This window comes from Acipenser ruthenus, chromosome 7, assembly GCF_902713425.1.
Source record: "Acipenser ruthenus chromosome 7, fAciRut3.2 maternal haplotype, whole genome shotgun sequence".
In the NCBI taxonomy this organism is placed as follows: domain Eukaryota; kingdom Metazoa; phylum Chordata; class Actinopteri; order Acipenseriformes; family Acipenseridae; genus Acipenser; species Acipenser ruthenus.
Genome location: NC_081195.1, coordinates 43,366,303 through 43,389,315, shown reverse-complemented (window position 1 = coordinate 43,389,315; position 23,013 = coordinate 43,366,303). Strand labels below are relative to the sequence as shown.

General features: G+C 36.9%; 1 protein-coding gene across 1 annotated transcript; it reads right to left on the bottom strand.

The window, feature by feature from the left end:
* Positions 1–1,765: 1,765 nt before the first annotated feature.
* On the bottom strand, positions 1,766–20,745 carry LOC117414927 (insulin-like growth factor I). The gene is made up of 5 exons (XM_034024781.3): positions 20,318–20,745; positions 18,391–18,541; positions 9,461–9,642; positions 9,013–9,048; positions 1,766–8,013 (listed from the first exon to the last, which is right to left on the bottom strand). The coding sequence occupies exons 1-5, from the start codon at positions 20,423–20,425 to the stop codon at positions 7,954–7,956; spliced, it is 537 nt and encodes a 178-aa protein (XP_033880672.1). The 5' UTR covers positions 20,426–20,745; the 3' UTR covers positions 1,766–7,953.
* Positions 20,746–23,013: the final 2,268 nt, after the last annotated feature.

The window sequence follows — 23,013 nt, the reverse complement described above, 5'->3', positions numbered from 1 at the left end:
AGGTATTCCTGGTAAACCGATTATTAGACTGACTTTTTGTTATTTTTTTCTGGGAACCAAAACATATTTATAAGAGACAGTGATACATGCAAGAGCAAGGACTCTTAAAACTTGAATTACTTTATATGGTGTTGGCACCATAGATCCCTACAAGTAAAATACTTTTTAAAAAGGCAAAAAAGAGCATTATGCTCTCAAACTCCAAAAAACAACTGAAGAAAACTATGACGTAAACCTCAGCCACAGATGCTTTATAGGGAAGAAGTGGTGACAGCCTGCGAGACCAAGTACTGTGGTGAAAGAACCAGAGAGACCATAACAGAGTGAGACATAGTCTAAATCTACTGCACTACAAAAAAAACTAAACACTGTGTTGAACCATAGTTGTGGTTGAAACATTTAAGAAGAGGACCACACATAAAGACTGTTGATCCCGATGGGGATTGAAGAATTATCACGGAAAGGACTTAATCAAAGTTCCACAACCAAATGACGAATGAGTCAGTGTTGCCCAGGACTGTTGAGTATAATCTGTTTCACATTCTCCACATGAAACATAATCGGAGAAACTTAACTAGAGTTACATACCTTTTGATAAGTAACTTTTAAGGAAACTTGATAAGTAATCGAAAAGTTAATTATTACATGTTTGAGATTTATGTCTGATTTATGATTCCTGTTCTTTTCTATTTCTGTATCTAATTATTGCTGCTATTAATTGAACTTTTCTTGTGTCTAGTATTGGTGTTCATAAGTAAATCCTTGATCTCTTCGAACTTATCTAAATATCTAACAATATCTAAAATGGGAAACTACTCAATTGTTCCCACAGTTTCAAAAACTGCTCACTCAATGTAATGACCTAGAACTTCCACCTAGGTAAATTAACTTATACCATGAATTGACACATGTGGACATAAGTTCACAAGGTTTTTTGTTTTCCTGGAACACTAACTATAATGCAACACAATCCCCTGACTTTCTTTCCATTATTTACAATGCACTTAAGTGGAATTTTTGTCTGTAAACACTATTCCAATAGTGCTTGAACTATCGATCATAAAAGTTGTTGTTGTTACTCCTGCTGAAGAGGACACAGCTAAAGTAGGTTATATTTATTAAATAACAAACCTCTTGTTCCCAGAACAATGCAGCTGCACCAAATCATCAGTAGCTCTCCAAGGAAAACATCCACCAATACTCTGTGTTGTAACCATCCCTCTGTAAATTTACAGCAGCAAAGAAATGACGCTTTCTAGGACACTTCGAGAATGCAAAGCTGTACCCCACCTTCAGCCACTACAGTAAAGTTAAAATGTAACAAAACATCATGTTTTTATTTTTTATTTTTAATAAACTGTGTGTACAGTAAGTGGTCTTTTCAACAGGGATTTCCATAATGATGCATAACTTGTTTACACCCTGCAAACAGCCAGAGTGGTTAACCCACTAAACCCAGATATAACCACCAACTGCCATGTTCATGTTGTGGTAGCAGTAGGGCTAACTGGAAAAAGCCTTCTATACCAAACTTTAAAGACTCTTTTTAAACAGATAAGAGAATATACTTCCTTTTAAAATATCCTCTGCGTAAAAATATTTTGCTTATTTTTATTTATTATTAATGGGTTTTTTTTTATTCACATGCCTTGAGCGTCAAAATATGCGTCATTGGTTTGAATATTGGAAGCAACATGCCAAATTACAGAAGTGTTAAACAACACACTACATAAATAAACACAGATGCTGATGAGAAGTTTTCCACTTTATTAGACCTCATAGAGGTATAAAATATACATATTTTTACATTTAAGATACCGTTTTACAGCAATGCATTACATTTCTTTTTGCTATTTCTTGGTAGTTACTGTTACCAAGTGCAGAAAACCAAATGATGCATTATAGTTTGTGATTAGTCATACAGATGCATTATCCCTAGACCCCATTTTGATTGTTTTGATTTAACACAAAGAAGCTTTTAGACAGTCAAATATTTTTCTAATAACACTCTTTCGCCTTTAAATAAAAGTTCAATACATGATCATTTTAGGCAAAAAACAAACAGAATAACAGCTACACATTTACGGATGTACACTGCACTGTGATTGCTAGTTTGGAACGTGGTTTCAGAATTGCTTGTTAAATAAATTGGGACAGTGACACATTCAAATATTTTTGGGTACAAATCATTTTTATGTGAGATATGAGCTTTGGGAAATGGCTGTGATGGTGTCAATCATTCTCAAAAGTGCTGAAGTATGATTTGTCAGCTACTAGGTGCCTTGATGGACAGAATGGCCGCCTCTCTTGTTAAACTGCTCTTTCCAGATTCAAGCATTGTGTAGATACTGTAAAGGGGTAATGCACCTTTACTGTCATTTGAAGCACCGTTCAGCTAAGCAATTCACAAAATAATATCTGCACACCTGGCGTTTTAATATTGATTTCAATTTTAATGTGGGGTGGGGGATCATTGAAAATAATACAATACATAATTTAACTGAACACCTGAAATAAAAATATTTGCATCAAAACAAATGAAAGGCTCATAAAAACATATGCAACCTTTAGTTGTAGTGAAGTAAAGTAATACATTGTTTCTTAGTTATTACACAAAATGATAATTCACTAATTTGGTTTATTCTCAGTTCAGCAATGTTAACAGTATTTTACTGTAATGTATAAGGGCCCTTCACTAATTCACTGTCATTGAAATATCACAATTGCTTCACAAGTATAAGTCACATAGCAAAGAAGATATGCCTTTCTTTCTTTATGTCTTCAGTGACTTATTCATTTGCCGTACTGTAAAATACAGAACATCAAATGTTATGTGTGGAAACAGCATATTTTTATCTATTAAAAAAGCAGGGGGTTAATTTCCAGTTACAAAACATCATAACCACTCTTCAGAAGAGTCTGTAATGCTTTTATTTTTATTTTTTTTACTGTATAAACTGTTACATTTATTTATTTCTTAAATAAGCATTTTGTCAATACATTACATTATTTTTTTTTACCTTCATTTCATAAATTCACCCTAGTGGAAGAACACCTGAACATGAATTATATTCCTTTCACCTCTGGGAGCTTGGGTTTGAATGCAGCTGAAGTCACAGGCTAAATGAGTGGGCTCAACATGTACCTCTTACAAAAAGGTGGTAAAACTTTATTTAAAAAAATACTTGCGACAAAATGTGTTAATCAATGTCAGCTTGAGCCAGGCGTGATCTGATCAACCTATAACCTGCCAGAATAAGCCACTGCTGGATTTTTTAGAGCTTTTTACAGTACCAGTACCTGGACTGCTCCCTTGAAATTCAAGGTCATTCTGCAGTGCTGTAATATCAAGCTTTGGTAAATCCCAGCAGTGTATTAGCTGGTGCTCATGAATCCACAGAGATGGGATAGCCCGAGCATGAGCATTCCTAGCTTGCCCAGGGGTGAATAAAGAAGCTTCCCAGGATGTGAGGGGAAAAATATCCAGTTTTCCACTTCGAGAAATGTTGCTTTGTGGTGTTTTTTTGTAGAGGGTAAAGTTCAGGCTACCAATCCTCTTTAGTTTGTATCTCACCTCAGCACCAACTCTTTGAGGATTACTTCTAACCTTTTCCTCTTGGGTTTTCACAAAAACAAACTTGTCATTAGCACCACTACAGTATCTCTGGACAAAAACAGGAAACATAAAGTACAAACTCTTTACAAAATGTATTTTCCCTTTACACCAAATGTTTGTATCTGTGGATGTGATTGTATCTGATTGTATTGGATCCCAAGAAAACACACGCTCATAAAGCTTAGACACACAAGTTGGACTTATATTTAGTTCCTGTATTTACATGTACAGTAGCTGCAGAAATGCCTGGATGCTGAAATTGGATGGTGTTCTTAAACTCCATTGTAAACCTATGGAGTTAGATGGTACCACCTTAGGCAACCGCAAACAAAACATGCCGACTTGCCCAGTGTTTTTGCCTTTTGCAGTCACTAAATACTTTCATAATGCACCTTTACCATAATATATGTAGTCACTCTGTTTCCTTAAGTAATTTATTTAAAAAAAAATCTTCACCTAGAACCTCAGACAAATGTATAATGCAATGAAAAGTAATGGTCTAACATATGCACAATTTAGTTTATTTGTTTTTACTTTAAACCCCCACAATGTGAACAGCGAATGCCTCAATTTTGTACATTTTGATGCAGTGGTCAAGTTGACATTTCTGTGAGTCAGTGCAAACATTAACATCACATGCGATCAGTTTTCAAAATTCACATGTGCACACATGTTCACCTCGGGCAACACTTCCAATGTGTTTACTGTTCCAACCACATCATGATTCAAACAGGCTACATTAATTGCGCAGCTACCAGTAAGTAAACACATTGCAGAAATAAGGATTTGTTGCTTATAATTTGTAAGTACTACAATAGCTTAAAAAAGGTAAGTACAATTTCACAGTGCTTTTTTTTTAAAGTCATTTAGTATGGTGTTGTATATGTCATAATAATAAAAAATGAAACACAAGAGCAACTGTGTATTACACTTGTCTGGGGTCACCTAACAATGATTGTTAGTTCTTTTCAAACATCAACAGATTTCACCGAAATTTACAGTACTGGAATCAGTTATGAAAACACTGGAAGGAAGGACTAGGTACATTATTTCATCTTTTTAGAAAACAGAAGTACTGTAAGCAAGAAACGGATCCTTATTTTTGTTTGATTCCATTCCACACCACACCAGTCTCCAACCTCATAACAACCCTGAGGTTCATCGAATCTGTTGTGGGGGTCGACTGCCATGTTCAGCTTGCCAGTAGGTGGACTCTTGTTTGTGTGGTTCCATAATTATTTCCAGTAATGTACAGTACATACAGAACATAGTATATGTCACCTGCCAGATCCCTACTGCTATACTTGCATGTCTATTTCTATCCCTGTGGCAGTTTGGGTCTGGTATATTCATAAGCATATGCATATAATCACTTGATAATTTACAAATAACATGTGTGGCCAGTGCAATAGGCAAAACCTTTATATCGTGCACAGTTTTATTTTTTTTTACTGTTTTTAGCCATCCCTTGCATATAACAAACTACAAAATAGCACCATTATACAGTGGATAGGATTTCTTAATATGGTTTGAAATATATATGTACAATGATAGTACAACAATGTATAGAATAAAATATATGGAGATATGGTTGATTACACTGATACAACATGAACTTATTACCTGAACAAAAATGGTCTGTGTGCGATTCAGAAAGCTTACATGTATTAATAATGCATTTGTAAAACATATCACTGTTCAGCTAACTGTTTCATTAATATTTGAAAAAATAGACACTTTTTGTTATTTTTAAAATATATGAATTTCATTAGTCTACTTAACCGTGGTGGACGTATCATCATAGAGAATATTTATTCCTCCTCACAGAAACTGGTTCAACTATATATGTCACACTGTGCAGATCTGAGAAGGGCAAACATACTGTGTTATCAGAGACTTTAAAATAAACAGTCTGTACAGAAGTGCAAACATTATAATTCTTAGAAATTGCAACTGATGACACCAGGATGTCTTTTGCAACCTGAGTTAACCAGAGTGCACTGCAGCATTTTGTAGCAGAATCCAGAGCTGGGACATTCTAGAGTATTTACTATCCGATAGGACACGAAGGGCCTCATTTATGAAAGGGCACTAAATTTGGATTTAGTGAGCACGTAAAGTAGTGAGCCTAACCTGCTTGATAAATCTAAATGCAGTGCCCCATTTACTAACAGAGAACACATTAAAATACTTGCACAGTATTTGGCTAATTTACATACCATACCGTGCACACTACATGTATTGTGAGCGATAATTTAATGTGCACGATAATGTCAGAGACTTACCCGTGACCACCAATTTCAAAGTGGTGCTGTTTACTATTTTGTATTTTCACAGCTTGTCAGTATCTTTTTTTTCAGTGGTGTTAAAAACATTATATTTTGGAATATAAGTTAAATATTGAGACTTAGCCTTATATACTCTAATATACACTATCTTTTTTTTTTTTTTTTACTGTTTGAGATTTCCATTGAAAGTAAAATACTTTTCTATTTCCTCCATTATATTACATTTGTGATATTGAGTTTTTTTATCAGTGTTCTAGGAAAGCTGCTTCTAGTTAATGTGTTTTGTGTAAAGTAGTATATTTGAGTATTTTGGTCTACATGCAATTTATATAGACATGTTCACGTACATTACGATGTATATGTATATATTTTTTATGGTGCGGCCCAGCAAGTGAACAGTCTTAACTTAAATGGCCCTTGCTGACAAGAGTTTTCCGTTAAAACAAATTTTCATAACCAAGTAATTCAGCAAGACATATTTATTTCGCGTTAGTGAATCAAACAACCAAATCTGTTGAATTGATTCACTAAAGTGAATAAATCAAACTAATCGAGTCCGTAAAAAGAATCAAACTACACATCACTAGTTTTCAGGCCAGAAAAATAGGTTTAAATAGTGCGCCTATCAGTGGTTAAAGCCTGGTGTCCAAACAAACTAATTATCGCTCACTTTAATGTGCACAATTATCGCCCTTTAGTAAATACGGTGTGAATGAAGCTCATCTCATTATTCAGAGCAGGGTGCCTCATTTAAATAGATTACAATGTATTACCATACAACTCACATATTCATTATGATTACCATATTATGGTACAATTAGTGTGCACCATAACATGTCCACTATGTTGCGCGATAATGAATACAATTGCAATAGTAAATACGGAAATCATTAATGTGCACAGCAATTGCAATTATCGTGCGCCATAATGTTTAGCACCCTTTCATAAATGAGGCCCGATGCATGGTCTCAGACACATGCATCACACCTGCCTTTCCGGGATATGTGTGCCCAAAGTCATTGTCACAGGTGCCAAGGTTCTTATCGAAACTGATAACAAATGCAAAATGCAATCCAGGTCTCATTAATCATTAATCTTCATTAATCACATTATAGTTTAAACATTACTCATGTACAAGCCTGCTGCATTTTGGGTACCAATTTCAGATTAAGATTAGTTTCAATTGGTGGTTGTGAATTTAGCGTCGATGAAAGGGAAGGGAGAATGGCACTGACTAGTCAAACACTAAACACAATAAAGACTTCTCATCAAAACGTTTGTCTAAACCAGGGTGCAAATTCACTTTGAAGCACTACATGCTTACGTCTTAATCATTAATTTGGAAATCCCACAGAAATAGGTCAAATAGTTTTTTCCAACAACAAAACAAAGAAACTAAATCGTTTAAGGTAAAATGGATACACTGCTAACAAGCGTTTCTTCTTTGGCTAAATGAGTTGAGATCGTATAACTAGAGCTCTTGCTGTACTCTACCATAACGACAATACAGAATTAAAGTGTCACACTGTCTTTATTTTTTTGTTTTCCTGAAGGAGCGGTTGTCAATATGTGTTTCAAATAAAAAAAAATCTTAAAGTCCATTGCTGTATTTGAACCTCTTTGTCCTCAAGTCCATTTATCCATTGTTTCAGCATTGCTGCTACTCTGGTGCCAATCTACTTTGATCAAGGTCTGCACAAGCAGAGCCACATGAACTTCAGGACACTGAGAAGCTGCTTTGAAAAGGCTTAGTGCACAGAAATGAAACCAACAGCCATGGGGTCATACGTCACAGCCCAGATCTTCGTGGCTATATTGGTTCAATACATTTTTAGTAAAGTGATTTTCCTACCTATAACACATTGCACTGTTAAACAGCAGAAAGCCCTCCACCTGCATTTCCACTACTGAGCTCATTTATATTACGTTTCACCAGTTTGCATGAACAATACAGTGAACCATTCTGCAATGGCAAATTCACCTCATCTTTTAATTGTTATTATTTTTATTATTATTATTATAATTAATTTTACTCTGGATTTTGCTCTTCTAAATCCGGTAGTTCCTGTTGCCTGTGTTCCCGCGGCTGGAATTCTTCGAATGTACCTCCTAGAACAGATAAGAAAGAATGGGTTCATTAATCTTCCTCAGTACTAAAAAAAAACACTTATATAAATAAACAGCATTTCCATTGCAAACATTTTTCTGTTTAAGTTGAGTTCAGGAGTCTTTTAGTAGTGATTTCATACTTTTGCTTTTAAATGCCCAACTGCGTGAAGAGGATAGTTAGTGTGTACCTTAAATAAAGCTAAAAAGTATCTTAGTCTGTGAGACAAATAGTGATGTAAGTTCCAGATAAAGCTGATAAAGTGATAAAGGTGATGTGTATTTAAAATATCATCCATAACTATTAAACACACTTAATAATGCAGAGTTTAGAAATTCTGAATTTAATGACAAACAAATTCTGTGTTGGTATCAGGGGAAGCTGGGTCTTCCCTTAAAGCCTGAATACACCAACCTGTTTTGTTTGTTCTGTGTCAGCAAACAGTAAACAGTGCATGCACTGAACTTTACTCTTGATTTGTGTGATATACCCAATTGTTAACCTAAGAAATGCCTTTTGCGTGGACATCTACAGCTGTTGCCAAAAGCTTTGCATCACCCTATAAAATTAACTAATTTTGCTTCAGAAAGTTGAATGAAACCTGCTGAATAATGTTAAGTTAGTATATTGAATTACATACCGGTTGGTAGTTTTCCATGTACTTAACGTAAAAATTGAAAAATGTGACATTTCTAAATCTCTCTCTCTCTCTCTCTCTCTCTCTCTCTCTCTCTCTCTCTCTCTCTCTCTCTCTCTCTCTCTCTCTCTCTCTCTCTCTCTCTCTCTATATATATATATATATATATATATATATATATAATTTTTAAATTATGTGTCAATCCAAAAATTCTAGGTTATGCAAAAATTTTGACCACAGACGTGCAGAAGCAAACCCTCATAAACTTCCATTTCCTAATAATATCCCATACTTTATTGCATAAAATATCACAAGCAAAACGTGCAACACTGAATGAAAGGTCATCATACTTGAAAACACATACCTTGCAAGATGGCTGGCTATTACCAGATATATGTTTCTGTAAACAGATTAAAAATATATATTATACTTTCCAACTATCTCAGCAACAGAGATGCACAAACACAATAATTTAGAAAGACTGGTAGTATTGCATTAAGTAGCAATCCAGGTGGAGTCAAAGAAAACAAAACACACCTTAAACCGTGAAGCACTTTGAGCCATGATAACCCTACTTTTTGAACACATTTCTATTCCATGACAATTCCACCATAAGCAACTAAAATCTGAACCCCAGTTCCATGCTCCTATATCACAATATACAGTAGCATCCTACCCCAGCTAAACCCCCAAAACAAATCTATTTTGTATATTTATTCAATATCTAAATCGGGCTTCATTGGAAACTGGCAGGCTCTTTCAATAAAGCACCCTAAAATGGAAAGAGCAACATCAGATTGGCTCTGTCCTACCTTTTGTGCTTTCGGCATATCGGTATGGCGCTGGGCACGTACAGAGCGTGAGGCTTTGGCTGGCTTAACAGGCGCACAGTACATCTCCAGTCGCCTCAGGTCACAGCTCTGGAAGCAGCACTCATTCACGATGCCCCTGTGGTGTGGCCGCCTCGAGCTGGCTCCATAGCCTGTTGGTTTGTCTGTGAAGGACAGTGAGATGGGCTTTACTAGCACACACTGCATCACAGCCACTAAGGCCTTAACATTGTCTTCTGTAAAATAGCAACTTTTGTTCCCTTTAGATCATTAACATCTTTTTTTTTGCATTGATTCATAAAGCAAATAAATACTTGTAGGTTATTTTCAAATTAAAAGTTATTTGGCATCTATAAAATTAGGCTACATGACGTTTTTCTGATGATTTCCTGAACACCTTGCAAACTCATTAATTTCCAACCTCTATCACACCTAGTAGATGTAATAACAGTTTATCTAAAGTCGGTAAGTAAGTGGTTCCTGTGAATATGCTGGCTAAAGTATACTCTTCAAAAAAAGAAACGTATAGGTGTTTTGAATTTAGTTTTTATAGCATTAGTATGGCAGTTTTCATAGTAAAATAGACCAAAGAACCTTAACCTATACAGAAATCAATAAGACATTCAATAAAGTCACTTTCAAAGGTCAAACAAAGTTCGAGGTCAACAGAAATCAGTAACAGGTGTGCCCACCACTGGCATCGATGATGGCCTGACATCTCCTGCCCATGGATCGAATCAGTCTGGATAACATGCCGGGGAATGGCAACCCACTCTTGCTCAAGTGCCTGGAAAAGTCTTTGTAACGTCTGTGGCTCAGGGTGACGTCGTCGCACACGTCAATCAAGCTTACCCCACAAATGCTCAATGGGGTTCAGATCTGGTGATCGAGACGGCCAGGGAAGCACTTGAACATTGTTCTGAGTGAGGAAAGCTGTGATGGCCCTGGCTGTGTGCGGTCGTGCATTGTCATGCTGGAAAATGACATTACGATGGGATCACATGAGGCTGTATGACAATGAGCTGTCAGGTTGCCTTGAACATGAACAAGGTTGGTTCTGCCACTGTCTGAGATTTCCGCCCACACCATGACACTCCCATCACCAAATCTGTCAACCTGTCACACACAGTTGGCCGCAAAATGTCCATGTCGTCGCCTGTATACCTGGGCTCTTCCATCTGCACATCGAATCATCACTGAACGTATGGGCCATACTATTTGTATGGGCCATACTATGTGATTATGACACCACTGAAGTCGTAGTCGATGATGTTGCGGCATAAGAATTACCCCTCTAACTGGCTTTCTTGCTCGGATACCTGCCTCCCGTAGGTGGTTTCTGACAGTCTGGTCGGAAATTCTATGCACTCCTGGTACTGCAGATGTTGTAGAGGTTGCAGTGGTGAACATGTCATCTAAAGGATGTAGGCGTTGAGCCTCGGTAAGTCTAAGCAAAACTTCAAATGTGTCTACAGCGAACACCAGTAAGACATGCAAGCTGAGAACCCTCCACTTTTATAGCCACATCTCGGCATGCTGCACATACAGTGAATGCACGTGAATACTGCAAGTCTTTTTGGGAAAAATGGTTTTGGGAATATTCACGTGTTTTGTTTTAGCGTACGTCATGCATTTTCGATCCTGACAATGTGACACTGTCAGCAAAACGTGTTTAAATAAAATACAATTCTTTTACTTTCTAAGTTTGTTAATTTGTTCATTGTATTTATTTATCAGGGGCACATACAATTATTACATAAGTGTCACTTGCATGACACAAGATGCATTGCATTTTCAATTTAGCCAGTAGGCTAATTTCCATTGACAGTCCCTGGGCAGACATTGATGACAACTGTAATGAATCTCTATATTACTTCTACTCTAAACTATAACAGTAACCTCCTATTGAATATTTGATTAAAAATACATACAAAATTAAAGTCATACAGTGGCTGTGACACATCTCCAACAATGGGGATATAATGGCGGCAGCTGTCTGTACGTTAGACTTTAATCTGTATAGAAACACTTATCCAACTGTAAGGAAACTTGCTTATAACAGAATTTAGGGGTATTTAGAGGCACCTGTCTCTATATGCAGATCAGTGCTTTACTTTTTCATTACAATGATAGCTTTAATTTTGTATTCTCAGCTGTGGATGTATGTTACTGGCCTGCTTGCTTTAGTCCAGCACAGGTCCTTCTTCAGTCCCAGTCACACACATTCCCCCTGTCTCACTGCACTGCCACCCCTAAACCTGTGCCTGTTTAAAACCATAAGGTTAAAACATTAACATCCTAAAAGACATATTTTGCGATCACATATCTTGAAACAAATCAAGGTCATTGCTACCTGTCCCTCAAACTCATACCCACTGTTTTTCAAAACAACTTGTAATTCTGTTGAACAAGCAGCTGGAGTCAAGAAAATAATCAGCTAAAACAGATTGGAAAATGGTGTATTCGGAAGGATTAGTGCCTCTCATCTCTATAAACAAAGGGTAGTGGCTGTGAGCTTTGTAAACAAACATGGAAAAATACTTTAATGGAATTGGCATGCAGCTCCAGGGCAGAGCTCTCATTGTGCCTTTTCATTTTTAAACCCTTGTCATCACAACTGTCTAATCCTGGCTGTTCATGTACAGGAGCCTGGATTATTCTGTGTTGATTGTTGCTTATATTTGTAAATGGTTGTAAACACTGTTGCTGTCCAGAAGAAGCTCTGTGTATACATGAGGATATACTGTTTGAGCAGAACAAACCAAGGATAAAGACCGAAGAGATGGGCTAATGTTATTATTTATCCCAATTCTAAGTTTATTTCAAAATACCAAAAAATCCAACCAAGCTGTTCACCTGTACTGTACGTGTATGATATGCATAAGTATATATTAGACAAAAAAAAATGACCAGGAATGCATTAGAAAATTAAATTTCACACTACATTCAGATATGGAACAATAGGAAATGCCAAAAATGTAAGAAACACTGCCTTGACCCTTCCCTTACAAAATTATCCATCAAGCTGCCAGCACCGTTGGTTGTTTTTAAAATGTTATTGTCGTCATCTGCAAGGATAGACAAAGGGCATCCAAATATGTAATAAGCCTGTATAAGATCCATTACAATTCAATTCAGCCACATCTTCTATGGATCAGACTCTCTCTTCCCTAGTTGCTGTGACCCTTCCTCATCATAAATCTTTTGCCTCAAAGTCAATGAACTCCCCCTGGTGGCTGGCTGCTGAACACCCACGCAAAGTTTGTGATAGTACAGCTATTATTAGCCAAATCAATCGGGACGAAGAACTCAGGCATAAACAGGTCATTATGACACAATGTAAAGACGTCTCAAATCCACTGTTCAGCTCTTAACCTGACACCAATGAGACCCCTACTGAAAAACCTTAAACCTAGACCATTACATTTTGGTTGGGGGGGGGGGGGGGGGAGTGGTGCTGGTGGCTTACAGCTCCGCCACTGACCTAGAGTTAAGGGCTGTGCACACTGGCAGCGACGCGAACGTCACGACACGCCATACGACATGCCATCCGGTGTCTTTCTTTTTATTGTCTTTATAACCACGGACATCATAAAGAACATTATATTTTTCCGTGACAGTGTGACAGCCACTACCTATGACCTTATTTCTGATTGGTCCATTGCGACACGAACAGCGCGTAGTGCGAATAGAAATAAAACAAATGTATTTCTATATTCGCTCGCTTTGCTTGTGGTGTGCATTACTCCATTTAAAACAATAGTTTTAATTATTTTTTATTTGTTCGCTCGCTCGCGTCATTCGCCCTTTCACATACCGAAACCGGGTAGGCAACAAAAAACGTAAGAATCCTTTGCACGGACGTAGACCCTCAAAATTGTGAAAAACCGTGTTTCAAGGGTAAAGACTTGACACGTCTGCAGATTCTGAACTGAATGATCTGCGGTTTTAATCACAGGCCACCTCCCACTGAGTATTTAATTTAATTTATATATAATGTATAATACCAGTGAATCTTTCCAAGCTGTCATTCAAGCTTTCATCGTGTCAGGATGGGGCCCTTCCTGTTCAAATGGAACTAATTAGTTTAAGATGCTATGGAGGCTGTGGAAAGTGTGTGATGAGATGGAAACGGTCTAGGTAGTGTAGAGAAGGAATGGAAAGCATTTCTGCAAGGCCCAGGGTGACATCTGTAAAACAGGAGAGTCCTGTCATGGGAGGCAACTGGAAAGAAATGTGCTCCAGTCTGGGGTTAGCATCCTAACTGAGTAACACACTAATACATCTGGGAAATGATTGAATGTATTCTCTGGGACCAATACAATGCTCAAGACGGTGAGCACCTTGCCAGCACAGCACAATTTACAGGTCTGCGTCTGAATCCAGTGCTGGAAAGTCATTGTCCCTTCTAATAAAATCCCATTGTTGGCAGAAGAAATGCTTTGTTGTACAGATTTTTTTTATTTTTATTTTTATGTATGCTGTCAAGGTCTGAGATATCATAAGGTAAATGAGAGTTCTACCTGGAACTATTTACCTAAGCATAATACCTAGGATGTAATTGTGTTTTCCTCTGCAAAACTGTGCTCCTAGTTTACTGTTATCACATCTAGAATACACATTGTTTTTATAGGCTGTTGGGGCAATGAAAGAGCTATAGACCTGAAAATAAACTATTCTAATAGACATGGATTTTTAACTAAACTGGATTTCTTCCAACTCCAGAACAGATGGCTTGTTGTGCAGCTTGCCTATTGCACAGTTCTTCTTACATATTACACAGAGTGATTCACAGACAAAGCTTTGTAGGTAAAAGTCATAATTACAGGCCATGTCATGGTTTTTTGTTTCAAGGTTTACAAGCAGCCATGGTGAACAAGGACACAAACTGTACAGAGTTGTTCAGGTATGCAATTCATGGGTAAAGAGTTTGCCGTGCAGCAGAGACCTTGCATGAACAGCATCCTTGTAGGCCAAAGCCAAGTCACATGCAGTTGCTAAGTTTCTCAGTCATAACCTAAGCACCCTCTGCCATTAAGTCTCAAACAAGACGACCAATAGTATTGAATTATGATCAATTGTGCAGTGGTTTTGTGATGTTGAAATCATATAACTGATTTCACTTTGGGATTCGAACCCAAGTCTCCAGAAGTGGAAGGTATAGAAAGCTAGTGAGTTATCCACTTTAGCACAGGTTAACCACCCCCAGCACGGGTGCACTACTGTACCTGCTTTGACTTTGTTTGTGTGTGATTAGAGAAAAACAACTGTGCACCCAGCATAATGTTAAGGCATTAACCCTTGTATTATTACGTATGTTCTAGGCCTGTTAACATTACATATTTGAAACCAGAAATATGTCAAAAATATGTTAGATTTAAAAAATGTGATTTGTATAATTTGCAATGGGCTACATCGTCTATTTATATGTGCACTGAAGTAACTTGGTACTGACAGTCATATAGTGGACAAACAGACAAGTGCAATACTCTAGAAGACTGTAGTTGATAGACAAAGAGAAGGTGATTTTATGGGACTAACTAAACAATAATTAATCACAAGCTTTCAAGACCTCAAAGGTCTCTTCTTCAGGTGAAAGTAGGAAAGAGACCTTTGAGGTCTTGAAAGCTTGTGATTAATTTTTGTTTAGTTAGTCCAATAAAAGGTCTCTTTGTGTAAGTAACAAATGGAAGCCATGAATCTCAATTCCTTCACACCATATGAAAACCACATTTATTCAACTCTTGGTACCACAAAAACATTAAGGTGGTTGTAATGAGAGGTCATAACATTGCAGCTCACAAGCATGTACTTTATACCTCAACCATGCCATGACCCCAAAGCAAAACAGGAAAAGACAGAAATTGTTTTGTTCAACATGATACATTGTCTAATTGTTTAAAAAAATATATAGTATAGTGTCTACGATTGCCTGAAGATACTAATTAAATTGTGACCATAAAGTGGTTTTGCTATCCTAAATGCTTGTTTAAAATGTTTCACTTTATGTCAGAGAAATATAATATTATTTTACATCCTAAAAGAACTCTCACATTACATGGGAATTCAATAAATGTCAATTTTAGGCCCATTCTGATGTTTTTATGTGAAAGGACACATCCTGTTTAAACATGAAGAAATGGAACTATCAAATTATGTTTTGGAGTAGGTTTTTGTTCTTCTTTTTTTTTAATTCAGTACATTTATATTGTCCTGTATAAACCTGGCCCTGAAACATTTGTGGGCTATAATCAAAAAAGTACATTTCCTCAGTCTGACTGCTGGAAGTATATAAGAGCACAGGCATCCTGTGTTCGAGAACTCAGGAGTTGATTAGGGCATTATTCAAAGGGAAAGTTCAACTCTACAATCCACCATAATGACATTCTGGCAATATACGCTGAGAAAACTTCAGCAGGAAGCTTTCTGGACTCCCATTGCATACTCTGATTTCCTCTTTCAGCATGAATCAGGGATAAGGTGGCAACAAAGGTTCCAATGTATTGCTGTTTTGTATTTTTCCATGATTATTAGTACCTGGTTCTCTAAAATCCCCCCCCCCCCCCCCCAAAAAATGTAATTTAAAAATAGCAGCAGAATGATAAATCTGTTACAACATTCTGATACAAGAACTTATGGTAAGCCACAGCACAGGGAGCAGTGGCTCAATGGGCTGACTGTGGTGATGTGACACCTTTCACCAGTAGTTTCTAATCAAGTCAATGTTGTAACTGATTGTAAAATTCAATACGGAGGTTGTTAGGAGGCCTAAGTGAAAGGTATTCTGTGTTCTGTTTGTTTTCTCAGTGTGAACATGGATGAGCATTGTGCACTACACAAAAGCAGACTTTACAGAATAGTTTTAATTGTAGTTATTATACAGCATTATACTTTATATCTGAACCCAGTTCAGGACATGGAGACTGAATCACACTCTCACCTCCTTAAGAGAGTGGTTCCTCCAGGGCAGGACTGAAGCACACTGGTGGGGCAGATTGGCAACGCACACACTGTAGCTTCCCACACTTTATCAGCGCTTTCTCTGTTCTGTAGTCTCTAGTGCCTTTAACCCATCAGCTTTAACAAGCACTAAAACATCTGCCTGAAAGTTTTCAACACCCTTGACACTCAAGGCTTGCACTCATTTAATCCTAGTATCTTAAAGGAAGAATAGTTTTTCTCTTAACTACAAAACACCACCACGATGCTTGTTAAGTAACTAAAGAATAATAATATGCATCAATGCCCGGAGGTCTCAATAAAATCGCTTTTTTAGTCCATTCGTGTGGTCTCTCTCAGAAGCATACATTTGCGATTGCCAAAGTTAATCAAATACTGAACTGCAAATAATTATGTCAAGGCATATACATAGGAACATGCAACATAATGGCCAATAGACGGGCTGTGCCAAAAGTGGCGTCACTCAAGGGTTTTTCTTGGTATTTAAGGTTCAGTGAAAAAGTAAAAGTGGCAGGTGCGGCCAAATGCTCCTTTATGTGCCTATTGTTCTATCCACTGTAACAGTAGACAAGCCATTAAAATGCATAATCTGAGTGATTAAAAAATAAAATGACAAATTGCAGCGTTTTGGTTTGGCAAATCTTCTATTAGTCCTTCTACTCGAATCTTGAGCTTTTGCCCAGGATTGAGATAAAGAGGAACAGCACGAATAATCTAATCATCTTTATTTGGCACAAAACTAAAACAAGAGAGGCCAGATAATATTAAGAGCAAATTAACTTTAAGTGCTGTGGGATGGAAGGTGTGGGATGCTTGTCAACTGTGGCGGATTGCCTAAACCATACACTACTGGTCACACACACTGCTGTACTGTTTAAAGAGGGAGGTTTATTCATCTGAATTTCAAATGTTGGTCTGGCACGGCTGATTTTAATGGAAAATATGTGACCCAAACCTTAAAATCAGTAAAGTTTTCTTAAACTTTCTTTTACAGAGGAAGAAAAAAAAGATATGCACTATTGATTATCATTTCCATCTCCTTTCTCCAAGATTATTATTATTTATTTCTTAGCAGACACCCCTATCCAGGACGACTTACAATTGTTACAAATATCACATTATTTTTACATACAATTACATTATTTTTTTTACACATTATTTTTACATACAATTACTCATTTATACAGTTGGGTTTTTACTGGAGCAATCTAGATAAAGTACCTTGCTCAAGGGTACAGCAACAGTGTCTCCCACCTGGGATTGAACCCACAACCCGCTGGTCAAGAGTCCAGAGCCCTAACCACTACTCCACACTGCTGCCACAAATAACACATCTGCATGCCATACACAGTAAAACAGACAAACCAATGTGACACTGATGTAACTGGTGTGTTACTGACTACATTGTAAGGAAACGTTGCACCATTCCACTGCTCTACCTGTTTTTGTACTGGCTCAATCTCACTTGCTTTGGGTAATAACAAGTATAACTTCTTCCTCACAATTCCTTCATCACTTTAATCATTTGCTCAGTTATCCTGCAAGTGCACTACAGATTCATTTGATATGTGTAGCAGGGCAGAGGCTAGGAGCGAACCAGCAACCACACACAAAACTTCTAACTTTATCTCACCTGCAGGTGTCAAAATCTCACACTGCACGTATTGCAGGCATCATGAGCTTTACCGTCACTTTGCTACATTAATGAGGTCCTGCTGCACATGAAGAGAATCTAAAGTTTAAATGGACTTCAGCTGTGTCAAATTTAAGATATAGTATGGAAACGCTACAGAAATAAGATACTGTGTGTTACTATGTATTGTTATTCTGATGCTTTTAAAATGCTTGGCTATTCAGACCCGGGACTGCAATTCAGCAAAGAAAATAACTCAGAAAGCCATTAAAGATGGGAAACATAATAAGTATAACAAAACAATAAAAAGCAAACTTACTGAAATAGAAGCCTCTCTCCCCACACACAAACTGAAGAGTGTCCACAAGCTCAGCTCCGCACAGAGTCTCCGAGCCGGCTGCAGCAGCCTGAGTCAGGCATAGAACACACAGGAGCAAGTAATGGGTACAGGACAAAGAGCACATCTTAAACTGCAACCAATAAGAAAGAGAGATAAGCCTTTTAATAGCACACCACCAAAACTTTGTAGAGTGCAACTCGGACTATAGCCTTGAGCACACTTGTGACACATACCGTCTTTTTATCATTATTTGTATTCTGTATCTGTCAGCTGGATATGTCTGTCAATATAGTTTATAAACTTTGAATGAATATGTGTACAGATACACAGATGATAAATATTAATAAATGAAACAGAATGTGTGAACAACCAACCAAGTCTTTCATATCAACTTTTTAACACCCCAAAATATGAAACTGCCCCCACCCCCAAACTATAAAGTTGTATGTAGTGGAGAAAGTCATACACAAGTCCATAGGAAAAAGTGTGTTTCTTACAACTGACAGCCAATGCATCTTCTTTGAAACTGACCAAACATTAGGCTTGATGGCACCACAGGTGTTTTATCCCAGCTGTGATGTGTTAATGTAGCTGCCCAGTTGAATTTTTTATTCTTAAAACTTGAAATGCATTCATTATCATTCTCTTTATTTTATTATTCTCTAAATGGCAAAATTATTAAGGGATCATTAGTTGAAACATGTCTCCACCTTTTCCATCACCAACCTCTGGCATCAGTTGCAAAAAAGGGAGAAGAGCATTAAAGAGATGGAAAGCCAAATATATAATGATATTAAAAATATCAACTATGCTTGAGTGCAAATAATACCTAAGTAAATAAATATATACAAATCACTTTATATGATCAAAGTAGCATTTTATAAATTCAATAATTTGATAAATACAAAATATAATTTTTTGCTGAACTAATTATGATAGATGTTTTTTCTTTTTCTTTTTGAATTCCATACTTATTCTCACAGCAATATTTGATTTTAATCTGCAAAAGGTGGCTAACTTCTGTTTGGGGGGGGGGGGGGGGGGGGATCTGGAATATAAACTGTGACATAAGAAAGCAATCACTTTAGGTTCACAGCACCAAACTGCTCATAATCTGATGAACGGCGGTCTTGCAGGCTTAAATGTGAGCTACATGAATGGAAAGTTGCAAACCTGCCAAACCCACCAGCAGCAGCCAGGGAATCTCTACTGGCCAAATTTACATAATAAAGAAAATGTACACTAGCGCCCGCCTACATTAGTGTTATAAATTGGAACTTCAAACCAGCTTTGCAAGGGCATCTGAGGTAAAAATAAATAAATAAATAAATAAATAAATAAATAAACGTTTTATTTTTTGTTTAAAAGTTAATGTGTTATTTGTCATTATGCACTCTCAGCTATTTCATATGAAAACCTGTAGTCCTGCAACTAAAGCGATTCTTAATTCATTACCTCAGAAATGTACTTCATTAGGTAATGCTGCAGACGGCAAAGTCAAAACTCACATTTGAAATACAAGATAAAATACTGTTGCATATAATTAATTTGTTACATGACATAAAGTGAAATCTTCTCAATTTATAATATGCATACTCACTCACTTTTTTATGCCTGCGATATAAATGCACATAATTAGTGATATTTTAGCTTTATTTATGTATGCTAGTCAAACAATAACACAAATACTGTAAAATAATAAAAACAAATATTGCCATACAATTAACAACTTTTGCAGCTATTGAATAATCTTAAAACCCCACTAAATAGGAATTGTGGTTTCTCGACATTTGTACACAGTCAGCCTTTTTTTCACAAACAAAAAAGATTTGAAAGCACAACAAACAAAAAATAAATAAATAAAATAAAACGTTAACAGGTCAGAGACAGCAAACTGTTGTGTTACCTTGAAGACATCACACAAGTGCCACTGAGGGAAGACGGAATGCCTGCGGGACATCCCCATGGATCCCAGAACTACAAAGACCAGCAAAATAAATGTGTTTGAAGTCATTAAAAAAAAAATCCAACGCGAAATAGGATGAGATGTGAAGTGCAATGTCACATTTCAATATTCAGACTTTGTTCAATTGCGCAGACTCTTCTACTCTGTTTTTTGTAGAGGGAAGCGAGATTTAGCAAACAGAAGAGGGATTTAGAGAAAATCCTCACATTTATCTACATTACACAGACATTTTCGACAGGAAACAGCTGGGGGAACATTTGCTTTCTCCTCTGGCAAAGTTATTCATTAAGGACTTTTGGGCACAATTACAAATAACGTCATAGCGCATTTCTAAAATGGGATTGAATTTTGATCTCGTAAAAGACTAATCTTAGTGAGCTCAAGGTAACGCACTGCTCCTCCGCAACTACTTATTTCCGTGTAAGGTTTGCCAGAGCGGGCTACGAATAACTATTGCATTTTTATATTAGATCACAGAAAAAATGTAACACATTTAAAAACTGTTTACCAAACGTCCATTAAAACTCTTGATTTTGTTTCTTTGAACTTTCAAAACACTTGAACGCAGGTTTATAATACTGAACTAAAGAAATACAGTTAACAAAAAATAAACAGTAATAAATACATATTTCCCCAAAAAGTTCTTATAAATCTGCAACTTGCTTTTATTAGTCATTTTAAGCAGCTAATATTTTAACATAAACAAATAATTGATAACATACACTATGTTTGCTATTTTAGGTGTGATCACATCACAACAACAAAATAAATATGACATCTTAAGGGCATTGCATGCTAATCGCATCCAAAAGGTGTGTATTATACTTGGGTTAGCGCTGGAGAAAAGAGAAAATAGTTGCTGAATAATGTTTTCAATTAAAATCCTGACAACACTTGTTCTTTGCTTTAGGCGTTGCTAGGGCTCAATAACACTAGACTTTGAGGCTTTGCAAAACAGGTCAAGATGACCTACAGTGAGGAAAAGGCTGCACTAGCACATTCTCTTCAGTGGCTTCTTGCCATCTTTTCAGTCAGTATCAGGCTGTGTTCTTGTTTCAATTTTTTCTAACCAGATGAACTTCTTACCTCACGACTACTCTACATGGTTGTATGCTTTCTATGTGTGGGACAAGAGGCTCAGAACTAATTTCTGATTTTCTTTGTACTGATCAGCATGCGATAAGAGGATCATGTGGTAAGCTTTGAATCATCTCATTTGTTCTGTGCTAGCCGTAGGCACAGGAGAGTAGAACACCACTGTGCCACTGATAGCACTGAGTGCCTGCCATCACTGACTAAAGAACATGGGGAAGATATCAATGAGGGCCAGATGGTACATGGGGGAGGGTGGAGGTTGGCAGGTCCAGCATCCATAGATGGCAGGGCAGTATGTACCCAAATAATGTTTGTTTTTTCATCAACATAACAATACATAAAGCCAGAGAGCCTGATTTAAACTAGATAATTGTGCACTCGGTAGCCCTGCTGTTATAGCTGATATATTATAATAACATGTAGGTTATTTTTATTTACAGTGCCTTCCATTAGGAGGTACCAATAATGCTAAACACATTTTAAAGCGATTATTCAAGTCTTTAATTAACTCTAAGTAATTAACTTTAATTAACCCTATTTTTGTAAAAAAAAAAAAAAAAAAAAAAATCCTTTCAAACGATGAGTCAATGAAAAAATAATGATGTTAACCTACATTGATGTTGCCATATAAAGAAACCAGCTTTTGACAACACAAAATGCAGATTTTTTTTTTTTGCATTGTGTTAAAATTGGTATTCTAATGTAGCATTTTTTTTTTAACCAAAACTGTCAGAGGTGCTGCTGTTGGAATCTGTTTGAGAGATGATTTCCATGTAACTGGTGCTTGAAGCAGAGGATTTCTCGCCATCAGATGTATGCGTCAGAGGAGCTGCAGAAGCAGGGGATCAGCATTTATCTGCTCATGATCTGCTAGTTTTGCTGCATCACTAGCATGTTCAGATTTCCCAGCCAGCTGCCGGTGATGAAATACGAAGTCAAGACCTTTTGACAAAAAGTGGGTCAACACGCAGGGGAATTGTGAGTAGCTATAGTATTGTACAAGGCTCATATATATTTTAGACAGCCTTTGTTTTGAACTCTTATCATCATCATCTAGAATGCAGTTAAAATAAACAAGAGCAGCATTACCACACCATCTAGATGCATAAACTGACTGCTCCCTTGATTCGGAAATTCGGAAATAGAAGTAGCTCATACAGACATAAAATATGGGATCAGTCCATAGCTAGAAATACAGATGTCGGCACTATTTTTAAATGCAGGATTCTTGAAATCCTGTAACAAAATGCATGTCATCTTTTAAATCCGAATGAGATTTAAAAAAAGTGTATGAGCTATATATATATGTGTGTGTGTGTGTGTGTGTGTGTGTGTGTGAACAAAGAAAAAATTGATCTCTTGTCCCTTGTATTTTTATAAGTGATATCATCGTCACACTTCCCCACACAGAATACCATAGGACCATGAAGCTGGGTGGGAAAGGGATATCATTTAAACCTCAACAGAAACACACATATTGGTACATTCATAGCTACAAGATTCCATCAAAGGGTTAGCAGAACTAACAACCAGACCTTATA